General features: G+C 44.3%; 1 protein-coding gene across 2 annotated transcripts in view; it reads left to right on the forward strand.

The window, feature by feature from the left end:
- FGF13 (fibroblast growth factor 13) overlaps positions 1-23,040 on the forward strand; it is a 113,323-nt gene that overhangs the window by 61,069 nt on the left and 29,214 nt on the right. For both annotated transcript variants that reach the window (XM_061353185.1, XM_061353184.1), the window contains one exon: positions 3,800-3,903. In XM_061353185.1, the coding sequence (XP_061209169.1) occupies positions 3,800-3,903 (104 nt within the window). The remainder of the gene's footprint in view (positions 1-3,799; positions 3,904-23,040) is intronic.

The raw sequence follows: 23,040 nt of genomic DNA on the forward strand, positions 1-23,040 counted from the left end.
GTAGCTCCTGAAGGATCTCATTGCTGTTCCCTTTTGCCACCTTCACCGTCTCTTAAGACCATTTGCAGTGCAATATTTCAAGCTCCCCTCAATAAGAGGAACATCCTAAGATACAGCTCCAGCCAACAGAGTGGTTGCACAGCACTAGGACTCTGCAGCTGCATTGCTTAGAGTAACCCATAGCCAACGTCCATCTCTGCTCTGCCTTGTTTAACTTCACATTCTTCCCTATCCAAAGTAGGGATGGGGACAGGTTGCAGCCCCCAAGAGCCAGCTTGCTCCTGACAGCAGCCTGGGGCCAGGAGTCCTCTCCATTGCTTGCTACCTGGAACTGGCTAGGAAGTTTGCCTGAAGATCCCCTTAGGCTCCGGAGTTGGGAGCAGACCCAGTGCTGCACAGAGGGGTCACAAAAGCAAGGTGGCATCCCACAGTCATAGGGAGTTTAAAAGGGAGCTGAGATTTTGGAGCACAGTTTAGGCAGGAAGTGAAATATGGATCTGAGGAGCAGCAGCACTCAGCAGAGCCTGGTTCTAGCCAAGAGTCCACATGATTTGAGGAAGTGCCTTGTGGAAAGGATTTCCTGGCTGAGGAACAGATTTTGTCTCGTTACGTGTGTTAAATAGGACAAGGTTTTACATCAAACAGAATTTATCCCCCCCAATTTTGGCAAGACAAAAGAGATTTCAAGACTGATAAAATAAGGAAATGTAGGACACGGTATCCTGCAGAAAGCATGTGAAGGTCCAGGTGGCCAAGCCAAGGATGGCACAGACCTCACAGTAATGTATATGGTCATAAATCCAGCTGTGGCCCACTGCTGCTCATTTTGCAGCTTTAATTCTCTGTCAGGGGATATTGCACCAGGGCCATAGCCAAGATCATCTCTCCCTTAGGCACCACCAAGTTTTTCATTGTGATGGATGTTATATCCTTGTTTTAAACAGCGCAAATGCGTAGAGAAAGGCTAGGAGGGGAATAACTTTGCATTAGTTTATCCTAGCACAGATTGATCATAGTAGCAAGCAATTTATTTTCCTGTGGCTTCTTTTTTTGCCACTATTTCTGTCACACCTGCCCATATGAGGGTCAACCCCTAGAAATGTGACAGCATCTCAGACCTGTTGTCCATGGCTTGCAGTGAGGGTCTGCATAGCTCTGCTGCTGGCCCCATCAGCAGTCAGTGGTGATGGACAAGCCACTGTTACAGAAGCCAGACTTGGACTTGCTGCTGGACAGTGGGAGCAATAGCTGTTGATAAAGGGGTGCCAATATCTCCTCGCCTTGGAGGTGGGAGCTAGGGCAGCCTGGCTGTGTCTGGCTGTGCGTAGGACAGGCAGACTGTGCACCCCCCCACCAGCCGGTCCCTCTCCCCTCCACAGCAGCAGAGCCAGCATCACTCCCCCACAGCCCTGCTGTAACTTCCCATCATCTGTGCCACGGCAGCTGCTCATCCCACCGATGCCTAAACCAGAGTGCGCCCAACCCTCGGTCTTACCTCAAAATAGAGCATGTAGGTTTATGGCAGGAAAACCTGTTCAGCAGCCGAGGGAAGCAGCTGAGCACCCATTGCAGTGGGTGCCCCAGCCCTCCCCTCAGAGCTTGCTCAGCCCCATATCTCTGCTCGCTTTGCCAAGCAGAGCACAGGGATCGCTCACTAAACCCAATCTCTGTGCCCTGTGAGCTGCATCTTCTCCACTGTCCCAGGCTTTGCCCTGTCCTCAGCTGGTTGTAGCACTGTTTAGAGTGGAGCCTGTGCTTCCACCCTTGCGCTGGAAATACCCAACTCATACACACACCATTAAGAAAGCACCTTTTAAAAGAGACCTCCAGGTTCTGCCTGGATACTGAGCTTTAAATTGGGCTCTCTTGCCTACACAGAGATCCAGTGCTGCTTTTGGGGGTTGAACTGCGAAAAAGGACTCTCCAGGGGAATATTTACTGAGTCAGGCAGGGAATATCTTCTCCCCCAAATAAATTTGAGCACTTAGTCGAATGGATGAGAAATCCATTTCCCTCAGCATTCCACTCACTGAAAATCTAAGTTTTGTTTGCCAAAAAGTGCACAAAACTAAAGGATGTATTTGTGTTGCTTGAGGGGAGTGCGAGGAGGGGCTGCATGTGGGTCTGTGTTTGTGTCTGCATGTGAACTCATGTACGAGAGGGGGAACAAACCCAACAGAGGTATGATTTTATGATCTCCCACATTATTTGTTAGCTGGATATTTCCACCTGCTCTGCTATATGTGACCATTGTAGGAAATTCAATGCTCAAAGGCCCCAGCCTCAGAGCAGACCTGTAAATCACAGTGGGCCAGCCCTAAGCCTATGGCACCTATGGCACCCCTTCTTCACTCAGCCTTGGACCAAGATGCTCAGATACCAGAGCTGGAACATGGGCTCTTTTCACCAGCACTTAGTTCTTCATCCCCAATGCCCAGTGCCAACTTCTGACCATGCCTTTATCAAAGTAGGGCGTGTGTACTTTTGCTCTCACCTTTTTTAACGCACTCTTGACAACCCCACACCCAGAATTTAGGTTCTATATTAAACACTGCCGAGCTGCAACTTCGCATTGAATTAAGTGTGACCACTTGGGGGTTGTCAGGCTGAGAAAGGGATTTATAATGGCTCATCATTCTTAGCTTGTTCTTTTGAAATTAATACAAATAGTTCAATTCCATAATTCAGGTTTAAATTGGCCTCAGAGAGTGACCATAAATACTACATCTCAGCCTGGAGCAGACCAGAGTTTTCCAGCCAAGTAATAAACCATCGGAAATAAGAGCCAGCTTGGCATTACCTCATCCCATCTCTGCATTTCTACAACAGACTGGAAGGAGATGCTTTGGGTTATGAGAACAGTTCTTGAACATTTTCTTAACTCCCTTTATTTTTAGTCTTTACTGTTGAACACAGAGTGCTGGGTTCCACTCGTATTACTTGTGTTCAATTTTAATGTATCCATGAATCTAAGCTATGGCAGAGCTTTGCTTTTCTTTCCTTATTTCTTATTTAATTTGCCTCTTCACAAACCGGAATCTTCAGTTTTGAAGAGACATATCTCTGCTTATAAATACTGCCACTATTAGCATGTGTACAAGCAGAAACGCAAGCAGAACATTCGGAGCAGCTCAAATTGAAAGCACAGATTTAGGGCTTGAGCTAAAGGATATGCTGTCATTTCATTTCATTTGGAAGTTATTGAACTCTGCTTTTTCACACCCATTCTCCTCTCAAAAAGAGGGAAAAAAAACCAATGAGTTTTGAGTGGAAACTTTTTTGAGATGTTAATGAAGGTTTTTAACTTTCCTGCATTTCATTTTGCTCCTTTTGGTCAAAAAGCGTGTACTGAATTTGATCTGAATTTGCAAAAAAAAAAAAAAGAAAGGAAAAGAAAAGAAAGTTTTGATCATCTTCAGAAACTTTGTGTTTGAATTAAATTATTTTTGCACTGACTTAAAAAAAAAAGAAAACCACAAAATCCCAAATTAAGTGTGTTTAGTTCAGCAGACCCTGGATTCCGCTTATGAGGCAGGTGAGTCCTTTTAGCTCTCAGTGCCTCCGTTTCACCATCAGAAAGGGGGAGATGCATTGATAACTTCTGTAGGTAATTTTGGAGCTATTGGTGGAAATTGCTGCAGAAGAACACATTAATAGCAATATTCTACAGCACCCACTAAAATTAATATACACTTTAATGGGCATTTTTTATCTGGTTCTGGTAATTATGGTCTAATTCTCTATTTACTCTGCATCCTCTAAAGGATTAATTTTGCTCTCTGTCTCCTTTCTCTCCTAGCTTTGTTTAACCTCATACCTGTGGGTTTACGAGTGGTGGCGATTCAGGGGGTTCAAACAAAATTGTATCTGGCAATGAACAGTGAAGGATACCTATATACATCAGTAAGTAAACACTTTTCATTTTCTTCTCACTGGAATTATGGTAAGAGCTTATGAGTTACTCGTTTTCTGTTCCAAGGAATCTGCTTATAACCTATAGACATAAGATTTAACTACAAATTCAGTATACTGGTGATAGTCTTGTTTTCTGTGAATCCATACGGATGCACAAAATCAGACTGCACCCATTTGATGTAAACTAATGATCCCAAAGTGGGGAATGAATAAAAAGCCCCACATCAAAAACCCCAGACAGAAAAGATGCTTTCTCGTGGTCACTGCGACTGATGAAGCTAATCAGTGCAGGGTACAGAGGGAAAGGGACAACTTGATGAATTCCCCACATGCCTGAATGCTTCCATATCTTCCAATATAATCTTTATTGCTGTTAAAGTAAGGGATTAAAGTAATTTTTTTTTGTTGTTTGACTCAGAAATGGAATTAGGTGTGAAAATCTTAGGGCTTCAAGTTTTTTGATGAGTAAAGAAAGGTTTGATTAGCAGTTCTGATGAAGAATGGCAGTGAATAATTTTTGGTGGCATTTCTGAGGAGAACAAACAGTATTTTTAAGGGAAAAAGGAAAAGAATGTTTTAAAAAATAGACTATTTTCCAATTAAAAACCTTTAGTTGAACAATGTTCAGGAGTTTTAATTATAAACTCTTGAACAGATTTTTCCCAGGATGGTAAATAGAGGAAAATGTAATTTATTATCTACTACAAATTATGCTTTTCTGTGACTGATTCCCTTAAGGTGCCTTTAATACTGATAGCAATTAAGTAAACTTATTTAAATCTCTCATTTGTTTTGCAATCCAAGGGGAAGCTTTGCATATTTTTCCCCTATCTGCCAGAGCAAAAGCAAATCAGAGCTGGGTGTGCTGCAGGACAAGATTTCAGTGAACAGCATCAAACTCTGCTTTTCTTTTTACTCTGGCTATTTACTTAGGACATGTAGGTCCTATGGCTGCCCAGTGTCGTTTGCATTTGCACTGCGAATGTCCCTTTGCACTGTGCGGTTTCATTTCCATTAGCATCCTCAGCTGCGTTCCTGATCCTGATGTCAGAAGGACCACAGAGAGAATGAAGTTATCATTTCTACTGTCCTTCAGTGTGAGGAGGAGAGGCAGAATATAACTCTTGTTTAGATTAGAATCATAGAATCATAGAATAGTTAGGGTTGGAAAGGACCTTAAGATCATCAAGTTCCAATCCCCCTGCCATGGGCAGGGACACCTAGCTCTAAACCTTATTACCCAAGGTCAGCTTTTAGCTTTATGAGTGTTTAGTCATCTTAGGCAGAGCTCAGAGATTCACTTTGGTTGTAATTTTTGGTGTCTGCATGGGTTAGGGATAGGTCTTGACATGGTCTCATCTGTTACCATGCAATGTGCCTTCCTTGAATCCTTCAGTACCTATGAATTTAATAGTTTATACCATGGCAAAATTAACTGGTAGCATCCTTCTCTTTTCCATTAGTAACAATGGCCATTTTTGTTCCTTCATTCAGCAGCTGTATTTTCTTACTATTATTCTTTCATTCTTCTTGGCTCTGTTGGGCTTGGCACAACCCTAGACAGACTTTTGTCACGTTGTTGTGTCCAGGATTTCCATTTCTAAATACCCTTCAGAAAGACGGGTGTGCATTTAATGCTGATCTACATTGCCAAAGGCAGTTTCCACACAAGTTGTCAGTAATCTTTGGTTTATCATCTGGCGTCTTCTGGTGTGGTAATTTTGTCCTTTAAAATAATAGTAAGAAACAGGCTTGGCAGGCAAAACCTTGCTTATGTCTCAGTGCACACAGGGCACGGACAAAGGCTGGTGAGGAGCATCTCATCTTCCCCTCCTTCACTTGCTATACAAAAAAGGTTGCCAGAATTGCAGTCCCAGCACCATTTTTTAAGTGTTTCCAGCATTTCTTTTGCTGATAATGATCCTTTCAGCAAGGGATACAGCCTGTCAGTCTGATGTGTAGGAAATAGCTCTATATTTTGGGCTGGATTCTTGGTTGATGTAAATGAGTCCCAAGAGAGCTCAGCTGATTTATGCCATCTGAACACTCACCTGCTCAAGGGATGCCATCAGGGAGTCTGGGGAGCAGATCAGCTCAAGGAAATGACATCCATCTACACATCCTGAGGGTTTCCAAGCCCTTACAGGATGCGTTCCCAAATGGGATTTGTCAGGAGCAGACAGATGGTAACATGGGATTAATCAGGAGCAAAAGTGCCACAAAATGCTGACAAATTCCTGACACAAGGATATAGGGAAAAATAGAAATGTACTTAGAGTGTAGATAACTATAACAGATAGTTATACCATTTCCAGACAGAAATTAAATTAGCATCGATGATGCAATGTAATAGGGAGAAAGAACATTGTGGTCCATGTCATGATCGCTTGCTTTGGGTTTTATTGTCACTCCAGCGCTTCAGTCATGCTTGTGTCTGTGCAGAGCCGCTTCCTTCAGATTGCATTGCCAAAGGTTATGGATTCATTTGGTAAATGGCTTGAAAAACACCCTACTGATATGCCAGCCCTGCTCCTCACCCTGTGCTACTGTCTGTGCCTTGCACCTGATAGAGCCTTTTAGCCTGAAAACACTGCGCCTGATAAGGAGGCCATTAAAGTCCATGGCAATTACCCCACTGGTAAATAGGTAAATAAGACATCTGGCTTATTGGAGGATAAATGGAGGCTCAGCTAAGTGCTTTCCCACACTCACATAGGAAAGCACATTAGGGGTAACACACCAGGTGTCCCATTTCCATGGATCTTGCACTAAATTGCAATATTAAATCACAGTTCCATTTCATTTTAGCGACTGTTGTGAATTCCTGTGTTTTGCTCCTTCTGGTGTATTTTTTAGGTTTAGGCTGCACAGCAACAAAATGGAATTAGTTGATTCGGAGTGTCCTTCATACCTAGAAAATGCATCCTGACCACAGTCCTTTAGAGTTGTTGGCAGAGAATATCATAGAACCCCAGACTGGTTTGTGTTGGAAGGGACCTTAACTCTCATCCAAGTTCCAGCCCCTGTGTCCAACCTGGCCTTGAGCACTGCCAGGGATGGGGCAGCCACAGCTTCTCTGGGCACCCTGTGCCAGCACCTCAGCACCCTCATAGTGCAGATCCAGTTCACTCATCTGTTGAGCTCTAGCTTTGGCCTTGCCCCTTCCTTCCTCAAGTCTGCCACAACAGGAACTCATGCATCTGACCTCAGAATTAGCCTCCAGTGTGGTTTGCTTCTGATCCAGTGACTTGACTCCAGGATGAGATGAATTTGTGCCATGAGGGGATCAGGGATGTGTAATAAATCTGCAGAGAACAGATATCTGTATTTGGCTGCCAGAGTTTATAGATAGTTTGCAGCATCTGTCAGTTACAGCAAAAATAAGATCTTTAATGTAATGATAAAAGCTCCTTGGGGATAAGGCATCAGCTCAGCTAAGGAAAAACAGAGATATGATGTTAAAATAAATACATAATTGTCTACATGTGTTATAGAAGCATGTTAGAAGGCCTGGATTCAGGGAAGGGAAGCGACCTTGGTCCTCCCCACAGCCTCACCCTGCACTGAGCAGTGTGTGCCTCCTCTCACGTGTCTTCATATCACAGAATGACACCACATTTGACATGTTTGGTGTTTGAATGTAGCCAAAACGGATGGGAGTTTGTGCAGCTGCACCTCCCAAGCCGAACACACCCTCACTGTTTTATTTGGAGGGATCCTGTCAGGAGCTATGGGAAGCCGTAGCTCTTCCCGCTGCTTGATGCTTGAGCATCCACCTAAAAGGAAAACACAGGGTTTGATTCATCCCTTCTTGCACCAGTGTCGTGCTGCTGCAAGATGACTTAAACAGTGTTATGGCACTGCTGCCTTTACATAATGCAAAATGAATCATGCCCTTTGGTAGTTTGGGATGGCTTTTAGTTTAGCTTATTTTTCTTTCTATGAACCACCATATACCCTATGCTTGAGCTTTTCAGGGTTCACAGCCCATTCCTTGTGTTCTTTACTTGTCTTGACCGAAAGTGGAAAGTATTTTAAGGACCTCTTTGTCAGGCATTCAGCCCTAGAGCCACTGCTTTCACATTGAAGTGATCGTGATGTGACAGGGGAGGCTCCCAGTGACACAGAGCACCAGTTCATTAAAGGAAAGACATGTATGTGGGTGAAGTGAATTGGGCGTATTGCTTGAATTTCACATAGGCTGAAGTGTAACCAAAATACAGTGATTTGAAGAAGACAGCCTGAGGACGTCTAACTGTGTATTTGCTGTGAACCATCACGTCAAGAGTCTTTAAAATCATGTAATGATTGTCAGCGAAACACAGATTTCTCCTATAGAACATTTCAGCCCATGTAATTCAGTGCTTGTTTAGCCTATATATATTCTCAGAAACTAAAACTAACTGGTGCTGATCGTTGCATCCTTCTGGCCAGTCTCGGGAGCCATGAAACTCAGCTTGTAAAGAGAGTTGTTTTTCTGTCTTGTCTTGTCCTGGGTTCCTGTGATCTGCCAAAGCATTTGATTTAATAGTGTAAACCACAACAGTGTCACACATGAGTATGTGTACGGCTTCTCCCAGGTTGGTGTGAAAGCCCTTGTGTAAGAGTAGTCCTTTACCTTGACTGCATGTGATGGGACTCTGTCCCCTTCTGCACCCTTTCAACTCAGGGGCATTCATCCTTTTGTAGGATGGGTATTGGGAAGTATGTTACATGGCAGAGCTGTTTATGCTTGCTTTGTTAGCTGTTGTAGGATGTCCCTTATTTCTGAGTTAATAGAGCTGTTGTACGTGGCTTATTTTTGCCACAGAGCTAGAATGGGTTTAAGGAGCACTGATATAATACCCTCTGCAGATTTTTACCTATCATTTACCCTAAGAGAGCATTCAGTTAACATTGTCTTCTGTATGTAAAATAGATTGGCATATATAAGTCTGATACCTGCACAGAAAGCTAATGGGGAATGGCTGGGGTATTTATAATGAATTACTGGCAAAGAGCATTTTTCCACCTCAGGGAGATAGCACAAACCAAAAGATAGGGGAAATAATCAAATAGCTTCATCTTGTTAAATTTGCATGTCAGTGTAAATCATGTTTTACCGTGCAAACCGTACTTTAATGTAGTTCATTCTCTTCAGCGATGGGGTCTCCAGTCCAGCTGCAGCACGTTTTTCTCTTCATCACAACACCTTGCTCTGTGCTGGGTAAATGTGCAGCATCCTCACAGTGAGGAAGGCAGCTCTGGCTTTGTGCTGACAGCCCTGCCTGCTCCCGCTGTGAAGGCAGGAGAGGTGTGGGATCAGGAGCATGCTCTAAGGATGTTCCCAGGCACTGCAGGATAAATGGTACCTGCCTGAACTGATAAATGTTTTCTGGCACCTTCAACCACAGCCACTGCTCTAAATTATGCCAGCAGCTAACCTCAGCAGATGCACACAGTTGTACTGTGCACTTTACAGCATCTTACTGAGGATGCTGGCCAGGGCCCAGCATGGGAGAAGCTTGGTGGGTCTCCATGCAGCATCACAGGCTCCTGATTGCCCTGCCCAGACAGGTACTCCCTTAGGTTGTGTTCACAGGCTCAGCCTATTATGGGGAATCCGACCATGAGTTTTGGGGTTTAGTTCTGAGCTGGACTGTGCAGAAGGGACCAGCAGCCTGGGCTGAGCTTGCTGTGCCTGTCTGGCCCTGCTCTGTGATGTGAGATGCTCCTGAAAGTCAGGTACCTGAAGAAGCAGAGCAGTACCCTGCATCAGGTCTTCCTTAATGACATACGTGCAGGTCTTTCCTAATGATACGTGCTGGTGCTGAGTGGTGAGGCAGAGAGATGGATGCTGCTTCCTTCAGGTGTTTGTCTCTGCTGAGATCAGTGTGGTTCCAGATTTCAGGAGGCAGACTGCTTGCTGTCTTCAGCAGAGAAGCAGGGAGGGCATCACCTTCCCATGGGATGATTATTAGGAGATTCAGGAAGCTGAAAGCCTTGGAGCTATTATGCTGCTTTTCTCTACAAGTCATCCCCCAGGCATCTGAAATCCACAGAGGTGTTGCTGAGCATCCATCCCTCGCTGCAAGTGGTGGGAGCTGAGGATACTCAGCACCCTCTGAGATAAGGCTTCATATGAACAGCCTAAGCATGAAGTGCACTGCCCAGATGCTGACAGACCTGCAGTTAGATGCCTGTGCAATGACTGTTAAAAATCAGCAGGGAAATTGCTGTTTGTGTAAGAGCAGTTTTGATGTCCTGCAAGATAAATAACATGCATGCGAAGTAGATAAAAGACTAAAGTGCATCCACTCTCCTTGTTAGTCATTTAATAATCAGTGGTGAAGTCCTTGTATGAAAAGATGGGAAGTCTTTATAAGCTCAGACTTCAGGTATTGCTTAGAGCAGAAGTTTTGGTCTCAGGAAGCTCAGAAACGTGGCTGAAATGCCAGTGCAACAAATAAGGCCCAGACTTTCACTCCATTGCACTGCTCGCTGGGCTCACAGTGACCCAAAACCATCATAATGCCAAAAAAGAGCCTTGGCAGGAGTTGGAGCTGGACCAGAGTTTGATGCTTTGGCGCTTCGATCACACACCGCTTGCTTCCAGCATCACTTCTCATCCCTGCGCCATCAAACAAAGAGGGACGACTTCCAGGACTCCCAGCTACTCACAACTCTTCACCGTCACGTTGCAAAGCGTGTTTGGCAAGCGGGAGTTGTAAGCAGATAAGAGCTAGAGCAGACGGTGTGAGCCGCAGAGTGCGAGAACACGAGCACTGCCAGGTCCTCGGCGTGTTCAGTGGGGATTGTAATTCAGATCACCAAACACGGGATTACGTGGCTGTGAGTCAGCAGAGCCAATAAGGAATGTGCCACTTTCCTCTCCTAAACTTGCTGTGGGTGCTCTATGTTGTGACCCAGGGCATAGGTGCCTGCAGGGCGATGCATATGCCTGGGTGTGCATTAATATTTAGGTGGATTTTTGAGCTGCTGCTTTTTTTCCCCTGATACATATAAAATATCAATCTCAGGAGCAAAATCACTGTCCAAGCTTACCCTGGTGTCTTTAGAATGTGGCTTAATGAATAGAAAATGCCATTATGAAACCTCAGCTCCTTTCCTACGCTCGCTTTCCCTTCTAGAAAGCTGCGTGCCTCCCCTACATCTGCCCGGAAGGGCTTTCCCTCCCTCTCGTGCTGCAGGTTGAGCTAATGAGCAGCTCTTGTCACAGTGACTCAGCAGCGCTTCTGCCTCGTTACACTCACACTGTAACCTGCCGACAAGATGGCTCACCCAGACTGCCAGCTGAAAATGCCCATGTGAACGTGCACATCTCAGCAAGGATGCTGGAGCAAGCAAAGACGGTCTCCAAGGACTCCCCAGGCCAACAGGAGTGGGTTGGTACTGGAAAACATACTCTGAACTTGAGGAGAAACTAACCCAGGATGACAGCAAAACACAAGGATTCAGCACATCTATTAAATGTGCTGAAAGCGTTTTCCACTCAGCACATAGTTCTGCTGGGGAGCTCCCAAACCAGTCTGTGATTCTGTGAATAGAACACACAATAACCATTGTACTCCAGATAGAATCATACAGGAATATAGTCTGGGCTGGAAAGCTCATCCAGCTCTAACCCCCTGTGATGGGCAGGGACACCTTCAACTAGAGCAACTTGCTCCAAACCCTGTCCAACCTGGACTTGAACACTGCCAGGGTTGGGGCACGTCCTGAAATCATGGCTCACCAGAGGCTGGGGAGGTGTGCTGGGAAAATACTGGGATAAAATTCCCTTGTCCTCATACTCTCCCATAGGCATCTGCAATAGCTTGAGAAAGATATGACTTCCCTGATCAGTCCTCTTGGCTGTGTCTTACTGATATTTTCTGTATGGATTAGTTTTCAGGAGGCCTTTGCTACTCTGATGAGGAATCCCAAAAGAGTTAGTTAACCCTGGTTCAGGGTATGCAGGAAAAAGCATCTGTGGTGAGAGTGTGGGACTGGGGTGAGGATGGGCTGCAGGAAAAGCTGAATGAGGAGATGGAAGGGTGCCTGTTCCTGCCTGTTCCTATGCCTGCCGTTGTGTGCAGTTGTTGTGCAGGGCAGGACCTGGGGCTTTGGCTGTTGCAGCAGTGCTAAGACAAACAAAACTTGGTAGTTCCTGTGCTAAAAGTAAGTAAAGGGCAGTTCACTTCCCCAAAATGACTATCCATCAATCCAGGCTAGCATTAGATTGACAGATCTGTCGTGTGGGGGTATTTGGAGTGACTTCATTATACACATTTTGGTGTCTTTTTATCCTCATATAGCCCTGCAGTTGCAACAGTGCTAAGAGGAAGTAAATTCCCCTCTGTTCCTACTTGGCAGCCTCAAGAGGAATGTTTACTGGCCGTTTACCTCCTTGCAAACCCACTGAAAGCATCCTTTTCCTGACAGGACTTTTATTGCAAGTGATGAGGTGCAAAAACTGAGAACCCAGCTTGCCTGGTAGAAGTTCACATGGCATTTGCAGCGTTGCCAGTCAAAAGGCATCTTCTGAAAAGCCTACTAAGCAAAACCAATGGGGAGTCAGCGGGCAAGGAAAAGGGGTCGTTATCCCCAAGGTTCCAAGTTTTATGGTTGCCTTTAGGAAGTGCAGCACAACTGAAAGGGGTTTCCAAAGGGAACTCTGTTCTTTCAGTCACAGAGAGCCTGAATAGCATCCTCTTGGCACGACATCTCAGTACCGAAACCAGAGACAACTGTGTGAGTCCTAGAAAGCAGGATAAATGTGGTGTGTGGTACAGAAGCTAGGCTGGGATCAGGGAAACAGAAAAGCTGTCATATTTAGATTATACCTCTGAAGCCTTGGTTTCAGAAGCTAACATTTCCATAAGGAAGCTGATTCTTGGAGTTAGACCTGAGAATTCCTGGTTGGAAAATCTAAAAAGGGACTAGGAAACAAAACAAGTCTGTTGAATTAAAATTGCATCAAGAAACTTGCATTTCCATACTGAAGTGCTTTCATTAGGATTAACAAAGGGATGCAAAACGTAGACTGGATTAGGGAGTCTTTGGACTCCAATATAAGAGCTTTTACCAGCAGATGGGATGGTTTAAATAATTGAACTGATAAGACCTTTCATATTTCATGTTGTGCGGATGCTGCAGGTGCTATCACATTGTTTTTCATTGTTGTCATTTTACGCAGACAGCACTGAATATTGAGCTGCATGGCTCTTCTAAAATGAAATCCACTGGGGAGCTCAGCAAAACAGGCATGGTAATTGGTGAAGTGCAGCTCTGTTTATTTAAAGCCTCAGGAGGTATCTAAAAATCAGAGCACCAGTTTCAGACGCACAGCACAAGAGACTGGCTGCTTTATAAAGCGCTGTTCCCCTTCCCTTATCCTGATGGCTTTGCAGTTTAATGAGGGAGTCAATTTAGACCCTTCATCCTCATCCCCAGGGTATTTTGGATGTTAGAAAATCCCATTATGGGGTAGCAATGTTCCTAGCGAACCCAAGTGTTGGTGGGACCTTGCATTTGAGCTGACTGGGAATGGGCAAACCTCGAAAGACTTGTGAGGGCATGTTTCATCAAATGACAGCTCCAGAACCTCATGTCATAACAAAATGGGTCTAGAAAACTGAAAAGAGTGCTCTGTTCCTCACCCTAGCAGTACTCGCAGCCTCCAACTAAACTGGAAGACCAATATTTAAGTATATATTAAGTATTTTTCACATGAGGCTACCTTGTGGAGCTTGCACACAAATCAGAAGCAGGGTTTCATCAATCTGAAGGCTTCAGTTCAGGTTTTAGGCAAAAGTTCCCATCAATTCTGATACCATTCTCGTTGTTTCACACCAGTGTGCTCAGATCTAGTGTCATCCGCTGCCAGCTGAGCCGTATTGACAATGACAGAAGGCACAAGAAGCTCAGAGTAAATAAGTGAATGGTCTGAAGCAGAGCAAAAAGCCAAAGAAATTCTAATAAGTGGAACAGACACAATACAAAGTGCAGATCTGTTCCCTTTACCTGATGAACTAAGAGTTTAATGGGCTTGATATTGCAAGCCCTTTCCTCATGTAAGTAATCCTTACTCAAGCAAGCAGTTTCATTGACTGCCTGCCAGAGGATGAATTAATTTATCTGAGGAAGATTTTAAGGATCTGGACAAGGCAGCCATTGATTTGCAATATGAAATTTCTCTCTGATTAAAAAATGAACAGAGCATTTAGGAGGCCAGTGAAGCTTAATCACTAAAATAAATCCCTGCTTGCCTGGAGACATGTCTCAAAGCCTGGAACGGTCACCAGGAATAGGGAGAGCAACAGACTTCAGTTCTGGATGCCCAGAGGGTTTGCTTGGTGTCATGGGCAGGATTTGATTCCTTGGCTTGGAGCCTTCCCTGGAACAGAATGTCCAGGGATTCATTTGGAGCCGGCTTAATGCCTTCCTACAGAATGATGCAGTAAGTGCAGAAGCGGGTGTTGTGGTGTGCACAAATAATTCCTCTCTCCAAATGCCTCAGATTTGCTTTATCACTTCAAATCTTCTGGCAGACCCATGTGAAAACCCCTGGTTCTCCTGGTGGGGGGGGAACATTAGCAGGAGCCTCTTTATGCAGTGCTATCACAACACCTGGAGCATCACGATAAGGTTCACCAGTACAGCATACTTTCTTGCATGCCTGGTGCCACAGGTGAGCAGGGATGACTGAGTTTATGTTACACTGTTGGGCATCATGAAACTGGAGCCAGCTTCATTCCCCTGCTTTTGCAGATCTTGACTTTAATTTATGCTTTAGGTGCATCTGTGTGAAACAAAGATTTAAGGGGGATTGTACAGTGGGAGCTTGCTCCATGGGCACAGCTCAGCACAGACTTCCTTAGGCTTTTGCTTGGGGAAATTATTGCAGCTGTGGTAGAAAAGACCTGAAAGAGCTTTATGCTTGTGATTGTTGATTTCTACCACATTAGTTAATAGTTTCCTACATTTACATTTCTAATCAGTGAGAGGCTAAAAAAACACCTGTATTCTCTAAGCATTGCATTAACAATTTAGATTTCCTTTAATTATACTTGTAGGAACAATACCAACATGGCATTGTAAATAAATTGTAGCTCTTAGAACTCAATTACAAATAATGCTTTTCTTCATGAAATTAGGTCCAAAGCAGTGGCAGGCAGAGCATATTCCCTGCTCATCAACCAATAGCCATTGCACTGATGATGTATCTTCCTGACCAGCATTGATCTGGTAGCACTAAAAGCACGGGTTTATGCACCATCTCCATCACAGATCCCAAGCAGTGCTGTGTTTAAAGGCCTTACAGTAATTTCCCCATGGTGAATCCCTGAGGATCTTGACATTTTCAGTTGAGAAGAAGGGAGTCTTGATCTGCAAGTGGCTTGGGAATAGCTGTACTAAGGAAACCAAGCTCCTTTCGTGCTGTTATCTGTGAAGATGAGTCCAGTCGCCCTGGTTTGGCTGTGAATCATAGAATCATAGACTAGTTAGGTTTGAAAAGGACCTTAAGATCATTTAGTTCCAACCCCCCTGCCATGGGCAGGGACACCTGATCAGCTTCATCTAATGAAGCTTCATTTGCTACCCAACAGCAAACCCTCTGCACTTGCAGCCCTTCATTTTAGTATCACAGGGATGAGAGTGAAAGAAGGCAAGTGATTTCTTTTTCCCTTCTCACTTAATACCGGGCTTTCTGTTGTTAGAGCTGTTTTGTTTCCCTCTGGCTCTGACAACCTTCTAAACAGCAGTTGCTTCTCTTATGAAACAATTGGAGTTAACATGGGTGATTGTGATAGTTACAGCCTTTACTTTCTGATATGGCAATTATTCAATCTGTACTTTTTACTGTGTCAAGCAATGATGGTAAAATCAAGTTGTCATTAGGCTGATCTCTCTGGAGAATGCTACAGTAAGGACAAATCCAATCATCTCTACTCTTCCTCAAAGCCAACGTTGAGTAACTTAGAACTGAGTTCCCTGTGCCTTGCACCCATTCAGGTTGTACCTTCCACATCATTGTGTCAGCTGCAGCAGGGCCATATGCATTATGAAGAGAAGAGTCTGGCCCTTGGACTGCTGTTTTGGCGTTTTGAAAGCCCTGTTGGTAGGAGTCCTGTGAGGTTTTACAGGTTGTGTAGTTCTTAAACTGAAATCAAGGCACTTGAAGCTGGAGGTAGGACAGCACTAAATACAGGGGATATGTAAATAGCCCAAATTGCTCTCATAAGTAGAGTTTTGTGAGTTCATACTGATTACTTCAGAAATAGCTATTTTCCTTCCACCTTCCTGAAATGTGGGTTCACAAAGCTACAGTAAATTTAGTTTCTCTCTAATAAGGTCCTGAAATCCTGATCAAGTTTTATTTCCTTGGGAAATGTCTTCTGAGATAACATTTTCGCATCAGTACCATCCTGATGCTACAGCCATTTAGTTTCTTAATAGAATGCTAAGGAATATACCTGCTGTAAGGAATACCACAAAGCTAGCTCTGTGTTTTAACTTCATAGCATGAATTTAATTTCCACTCATGATTTATTTGTTCTTACTGACTCATTCAACCCTTCCTAAACGCTTTCTACTGGTGCAGAGATATTAGTCTGTTGCTCACATTGGTGTATAAGATTTAGGAGGAGGTAATCATGCCCCTAAGGCTAATTGCATCATCTCTGAAAGACTGGGTGTGAATAATGCTTTGCTATGGCTAGTTAGAAATGGAGCATTCTGCTTGAAACGTTATGTGCATGCAGGCCAGCAGTCCCCCTGATAATACCAGTACCTCCTTGGAAGCTTTTTCCATCCCATCACATATGAGCAGCTACCATGTCTGTTCAGGAGATATGAGAAAGCTGGGCTTACGATCAAGCTCTATTTGTTAATTGGGATGTTAGCAGTAATAAGTAACCCAAACCAGTCTGGGAATCTATGATTCTGCATAAGAATAGATGTGAGCCAGGCTGCTCTCATTCATGCCTGTTCTTAGAGAGGCCGTGCTGCAGAGGAGGGTGAGGTGGGATATAACCAAAAGGGACAGCCACACGCAATGGTGAAGGGCTCTCGCTGAGTCCTCACCTTTTCTCACAGGATTCCAATGAAGGAAACTTCAGTCTCTTTAGCCCCTTCCCCAAACCAATGAAATAGCTATATACAGGTTTACATCATGCATAATGTGCAACCAGCTCAGAAATCAGCTTGCATCAAAACCTGATATTCAGCTGCTCAGGCATTACTGGAAACAGAGGTGGAGAAAGATCTCAGATTAACATTAAGAGCTAAATACTTCAGCTAGGCAATCTTCTCTGTGCTGAGCCAAGGCAAGCCCCAAATGTCCCCAGGCCACCTCAGTTCTCGTGCACTTTAAGTCCACACAGGTCTTGTAGGAGAGAAAGAAATGGTAAAAAATAGCTGAACTCTTCCTGTTTGGTTTCATGGTGGGGAAAAGATAAGAGCAGTAGTAATGCTTTCATGTCTCCTGCTTTTTAAACCTCTGAACATGAATCCCTGGGACCACAGTGAGCAGAAGGCTGGTGCTTGGCCAAGCTGTGGCCCTTCAGTGTCAAAGCCATTGCTAGCTCCAGCAAGGTCAGGTTTTCCTGCTGGTAGTTTCATTTGCAGGGCTGTGTTTTGGAAGCTTTTGGAAGGAGATGAAGCTTGCCCTTCTCCAGCAGCTCCTTTCCTCTACCCATTGATTTCCTTTGCTTTCTGTGAGTAGGATCTGAGTCCAATCTCTGCCCCATCTATCTGGTACAGTCAAGAAGACTGGTTGAGATTACGCATACAGAGACTAGGGTGGAGGATTGGGGACTGCCATTCAGTGTTCCCCAGTGCAAAGATGGATAGTAGCTAAAAACCTATAGGTATTTCTTTATCTTTTGAACACTGTGATTGCTTGGTTTGGTTAGCAAAGCTTCTCTATTACTGCAGCTGACTGTTCTCCAAGCTCTGTGTAACAAATCCAGGAAGATTTGACTGGCAGCAAGCAGTACATCTTGCTGAAATCTCAGCAGTCATTGCTTTTGTTTTATCACTGGGGTTGGTGATAGGACCTCAAGGACACCTGGTGGGGTATAAATTCAGATTCACCTGTTTGTGCGCTTTTCTCCTATTAAATCAGGCACTTTTCCTATGGAGTGCTGAGTAAGAAAAATCTTAGAGACACTATGTGGAGAGTACAACAGTTCAGCAGTAATGAATCCTCTTACAAACAGATGATGTATTGTGATTTTCTTTGTGCAGCACTACAGTGAAGTGTCCTTTGTAGGGCCTTGGAGAGTGCATGTATTTAATAATCAGTATAGAAAGCAATTGCAGACGATTTAGAAACCATGGTGACTCAAAAGTTGTACCTTTATTTAGGCACAGGTAACAGCCAGTTAAAAAACTTCTGCATCCTCTTTTCATCTTTTATTTTCTTTAATTCCTGTTTCTTTTTGCTTGGAAGTTAATACAGCTACCGTGGCGTAGCAGCAGACTGTTGGGAAGCAAATAAGGTGTTTGGGAGAATTTCATTTACATTTATTTCTTGACTCAGTTTATCAGAGAGAAGTACATCAGGACAATGTTGCCTTGTTTCATTAAGTGTGTGTACTGTGGCTGGGTGCCTGCTTGGTCATAGAATCATAGAATGGTTTGGGTTGGAAAGGACCTTAAGATCATCTGATGATACATCTGACTCTACTGATAACATGTCATGAAATAAAGCAGCAGGGTAAGAAAAGAGAGCTGGCTTGCTCATGGCCATAAGGAAAGGAACACTGCAGCATAGCTCAACTCTTACCAAACCCAGAGGAAGCCACTGGGGAAGCAGGAATGCACTCAGGTTGGGAACCATTAACAGTGTTTTGCTTGACACTAGAGAACCCAACTGCTTAATCCAGCCCCTGGGAAAAGAGGTTCTGTTCACTGCTTGTGAAAATGCCAGTCTTTAAGGCCCGACTGTGTAGTTGTTAAGGCTATTGTTTATCTCTGATGTATCGGGTACCACTGAGGATATAACCAATGCCCATGGCAGTGTCTTAAGGGAAGAAGAGTCAGAGAAGCCTCATAGAAATACTGAGCTTTTCCAGAGGCCAGGAGTGCAGTAAACTGATGTTCTTGGCGATGTTACCTATTGTACAACAGTATTTAAGAAGCAATCTGTATCCAGCAAGCCGATAGATTTGGCAGTTGTTCACTCCTTTGGCTGTGTGGTGTGCCACAGCTCCACGTATCTGTATTGTTGCTTGCAATGGGCAAAGGTGGCAAAAAACCAAGGTCCGTAATCAAAGGAACGTGTTAGTAGTATTCACCATTACTTAAAAGGCTAAATGCCATGAGTAAGGAAAGATTTGTTGTAAGACAGGAGAGGATTTTCATCATAAAAGCATTCCTGAGTCAGTTTGTGTGCTTTATCTTGCTAGCTGTAGCCCTGGTCCTACAAGCAGGGAGCTGATAGTACAGCATCAACCTGCAGCATTTCTGTTTCCAGGATGGGAACTGGGAAAACACGTACTTGTGTGTGTGTATTTTAGATGCTTAGCTTGTCCTTTAAACCCAGCAGATCAATCAAAGTACCGTCGTTCTTTGGGAAAGAAAAGATATTCTCATTAATTTTCATCACCCGCATGTAGCTTATTGCATTATACTGGAAAATCTCATCTGAGAAATCCTTTCATAATGCACAGTGCTGCAGAGTAGAAAACTGGAGCCATTTATCCCCTGTATATTTTGTCTTTCAGGGATCTGGATGATACCATTACTCTGTTGGTTGTAGCAAGCGTGTCTTTGCTAACCCATGTGCACTAATCTAATTCATCAAGGTGCATAAGCACAGTTTGCTTAGCACTGGCTTTGGTAGGCTCAACACCTCGCTCTTTGGAAAGTTCTTCCGAGTATAGAAGCTCAGCAGAGTGCCAGGAGTTTGAGTAAATTCAACTATCAAAGTAGTAGGCTCCATTTAAACATTGTGATAGTCTATTAAAGACATATTCCACCTTCCACCCTTGATGCTTTGCCACTGCTCCACTGCTCTTTGCCATTTAGGTCTAAGGATGTAAGTGTTCTAGCAGCTCAGTGAGCCTCAGCTATCACAGAGCATCATGGCAATGTGGTGACGGTGCCTGGTATCTGAGGTGTCTTGGGGACATTAGCAAACGCCCTGCTGAGCTGGTGGTGATGCGTCCAAGCCACAAGCAGGCAGCAGAGCTCATGTTCAGACACAGTCTGGGGTGGCCGAGGTGCAGAATTGAGGAGGTTTCCCACCAGATGGGGTAGATTTTCACCCTTCTTGGCTAGCACAAGCTACGGTAAGGAATGAATTTGCCTGAAGAGCAGCAATGCGTATTCCCAAAGATTTTGCATTATGAAAGGCTGGTGCAGGCACTGAGTGGCCAAGACACACGTGTGTATCCTCATCCCTATAGCACAGGACTCCTGCTAGGTGCGTGAGGTCAGTAGATCACTAAACACAGCTCTCCCAGTTGTCACTGTGCCAGTGCTTGGGTACCTTTCCCACCCCAAGGCAGAGCCCAGGCAGCCTCCTTTACTGTGAGCCTACACACCCCCCACAATCCCCACTGTTACCCTCAGGTGCTTTTTAAGCTACAACTCTTCTGGTTTGGGCATCAATAATTCTCTGCACAGCTTTTATCTGGGTAAGAGACAAAGAAATCCATCTGCTCTTCGTTACTGTCATTGACCAGTCAGCAACACAAGAGTGTCTGCCTGCTGACAGTGCCCTTCCCGGAGATGATAAAAGACAATCCAATTCAAGGTAGGGCAGGGTTCATTAACAGAAATCACTGTTGATGAGAAAGAAAAGATTAGTCGAGAGAGAACTCCAACCTGCACACCCTCATCTTAACTTTTTAGTCTCCTTTTCCTTGGTATTTTCTGCTCCAAGAGTAAAAACTTTAATATAAGCCCTACATTTTTGCCTGCATGCATATTCAGGGTTGTAAATGAAAGGAGAGTGACAGTTTTGCATTTAGTAACTTCACACCCACACACCTCTTTTCTTTCTGATGCTGACACTTCAGCCTTTGAAACAGCTCCCAAAAGCAGTCCTCAGATGCACAGAAGCGAGATCTAAAGAGGGAACCTGGATCTGCTACTATTTGCACATGGCACCTGGAAAGGGCTTTGAAGAAGGGTTCCTTTTGAGATGAGTAGCTCAGAAATTGTTTCTCATTAACTCAGGAGAAAGCCTAAAGCCAGTTAAAAGAAGAGACCAAGCGTGTGAAGTTGTCTAAGCGCTTGTTCACACTGCAGAGAGAAGCAAAACTCCTGTACCAGTGACATTAAAGGTGGGCTGGGCTCTCCTCCTCCCCACAGGACAGGACACTTTGGCTTTGCTGGACTCCAGGCAGGTTTTCAGATCCTATAGGCTCGTACTGCCTTTTGCTTACCAGTGTGCATGGGCATGGGGTGGATTTGTGGGTACCCGCTGCCCTGCATCCCCCTGCATCCTCAGCAGAGGGGCAGAAAGCTGCTGTGGTTGTTGGTTATGCACAAACCTCTTCATTGGTGTGGTCCTCCCCTTGCAAAGGGGAGCAAAGGGTGAGTTATGGCCTCCTGAACAGGCGGCTTCCTCTGCCAGGTTGATACCGGGGACTGTACATGATTTTCCCTAACTTCGGTGGTTCACTCCTCTCCTCTTATAGCATCTATCTTATAAACAACCTGTTCACTTCTACTACAACCGACCTCCATTCCTTTCTTCCTGTCACTTCTCCTCTTTTCACGTCCTTTTCTCCCTGCTTTACTTACTACATTTCCTTCTCCCCAGAATCCATCACATCCCTCTCTTTGCCAGCAGAGGGGACAGATTTACTTCCCAGCGCCCCCTCCCTCCTGTTCCCAGAATCGCTACAAGGCTGGTCCAGAGCTCGCTGGAGCCAACGGCAAGTGTGTGACTATAAAAATAACACAACACATTTCACATTTGGGAACAAAAGGAGTGGTTTGAAAACCTGTTTCTCCTCCCACTTGCTTCAGAGGACACCCGGGCTTGGAAGGGCTTTTCTTTTCCAAACACTCTGCTCAGAATAGGCATTTATTACAAAGAAAGTAATTTCCAATTACTTGAAGTAATTGAAGTGGGGGTGGCAGGCATACATATTCAACTCACATCATCTGTATTTTGGGTACTTTAAAATTAGCATTGCTAGGAAGCCTGCGTGGTGTAAGCCCTAATGATCCTTAGCCATTCACAGCAGAGCACCTAGTCCCATGAGCTCTGTCTAAATCAGCATCAGAGTGTGTTTGCCTCTGGGAAGTAACAGTCCCTTTTTCCCAGGTAGAAGGATGTGCTGGAATTGCCTTTGCAAAGCCTTAGGAATGTGGTTTATGTGATTTATCTTTGGGAGAAAGAAGCTGTATCATTTAAGCACCATCACTTTTACTCACGAGGAGAGCTTGTTTAACAGAGATAAGTTAAAATGGGCATCAAAGGTGTGTGAGCTTTCAAAGCGTGCGAGTCTGACTGGGGCTGGGGTATTATTTGGGTTGTTCTTTTCTTCGAGTGGCCAAAAAAAGGAGCCATGGAAAAATCCACTGATAAAATTAGACTGGAAACTGAGCCGAGAATTACCAAAGAGGAAAGGCAGTGTGAGAGAGGGGGGAGAGAGAAGGAATTAATAAAGCAGCAGAAATAGGGAACAGAAGAACACAGAATGATATATAATATGATCCAGGCTGAGTAGATTACAGACAGCCATCCATCACAGCTGAGATTGAATTATTCTGAACTAAGTATGACTGGGCAAAGTATTAATTTAAGCCTCTTTTTTTGCATGTAGAAAGTTACTCAGGGAAAGAGAAGTATTGGGAGAGAATTGATCAGTGGTGCGGAAAGTATATGTACTAGAAGGTGAAGCATGTACTATATGTACCAGAAGGTGAAGTATGTACTATATGTACTAGAAGGTGAAGTATGTACTATATGTACTAGAAGGTGAAGGACGTACTATATGTACTAGAAGGTGAAGTATGTACTATATGTACTAGAAGGTGAAGGACGTACTATAGGTACTAGAAGGTGAAGTATGTACCATACGTATTAGAAGGTGAAGTATGTACTATACGTACTAGAAGGTGAAGGACGTACTATATGTATTAGAAGGTGAAGTATGTACTATATGTACTAGAAGG

Source organism: Neopsephotus bourkii, unplaced genomic scaffold, assembly GCF_033783945.1.
Source record: "Neopsephotus bourkii isolate Nb327-2 ecotype Australia unplaced genomic scaffold, CSIRO-AGI_Nbou_v1 NB_668, whole genome shotgun sequence".
Classification (NCBI taxonomy): domain Eukaryota; kingdom Metazoa; phylum Chordata; class Aves; order Psittaciformes; family Psittacidae; genus Neopsephotus; species Neopsephotus bourkii.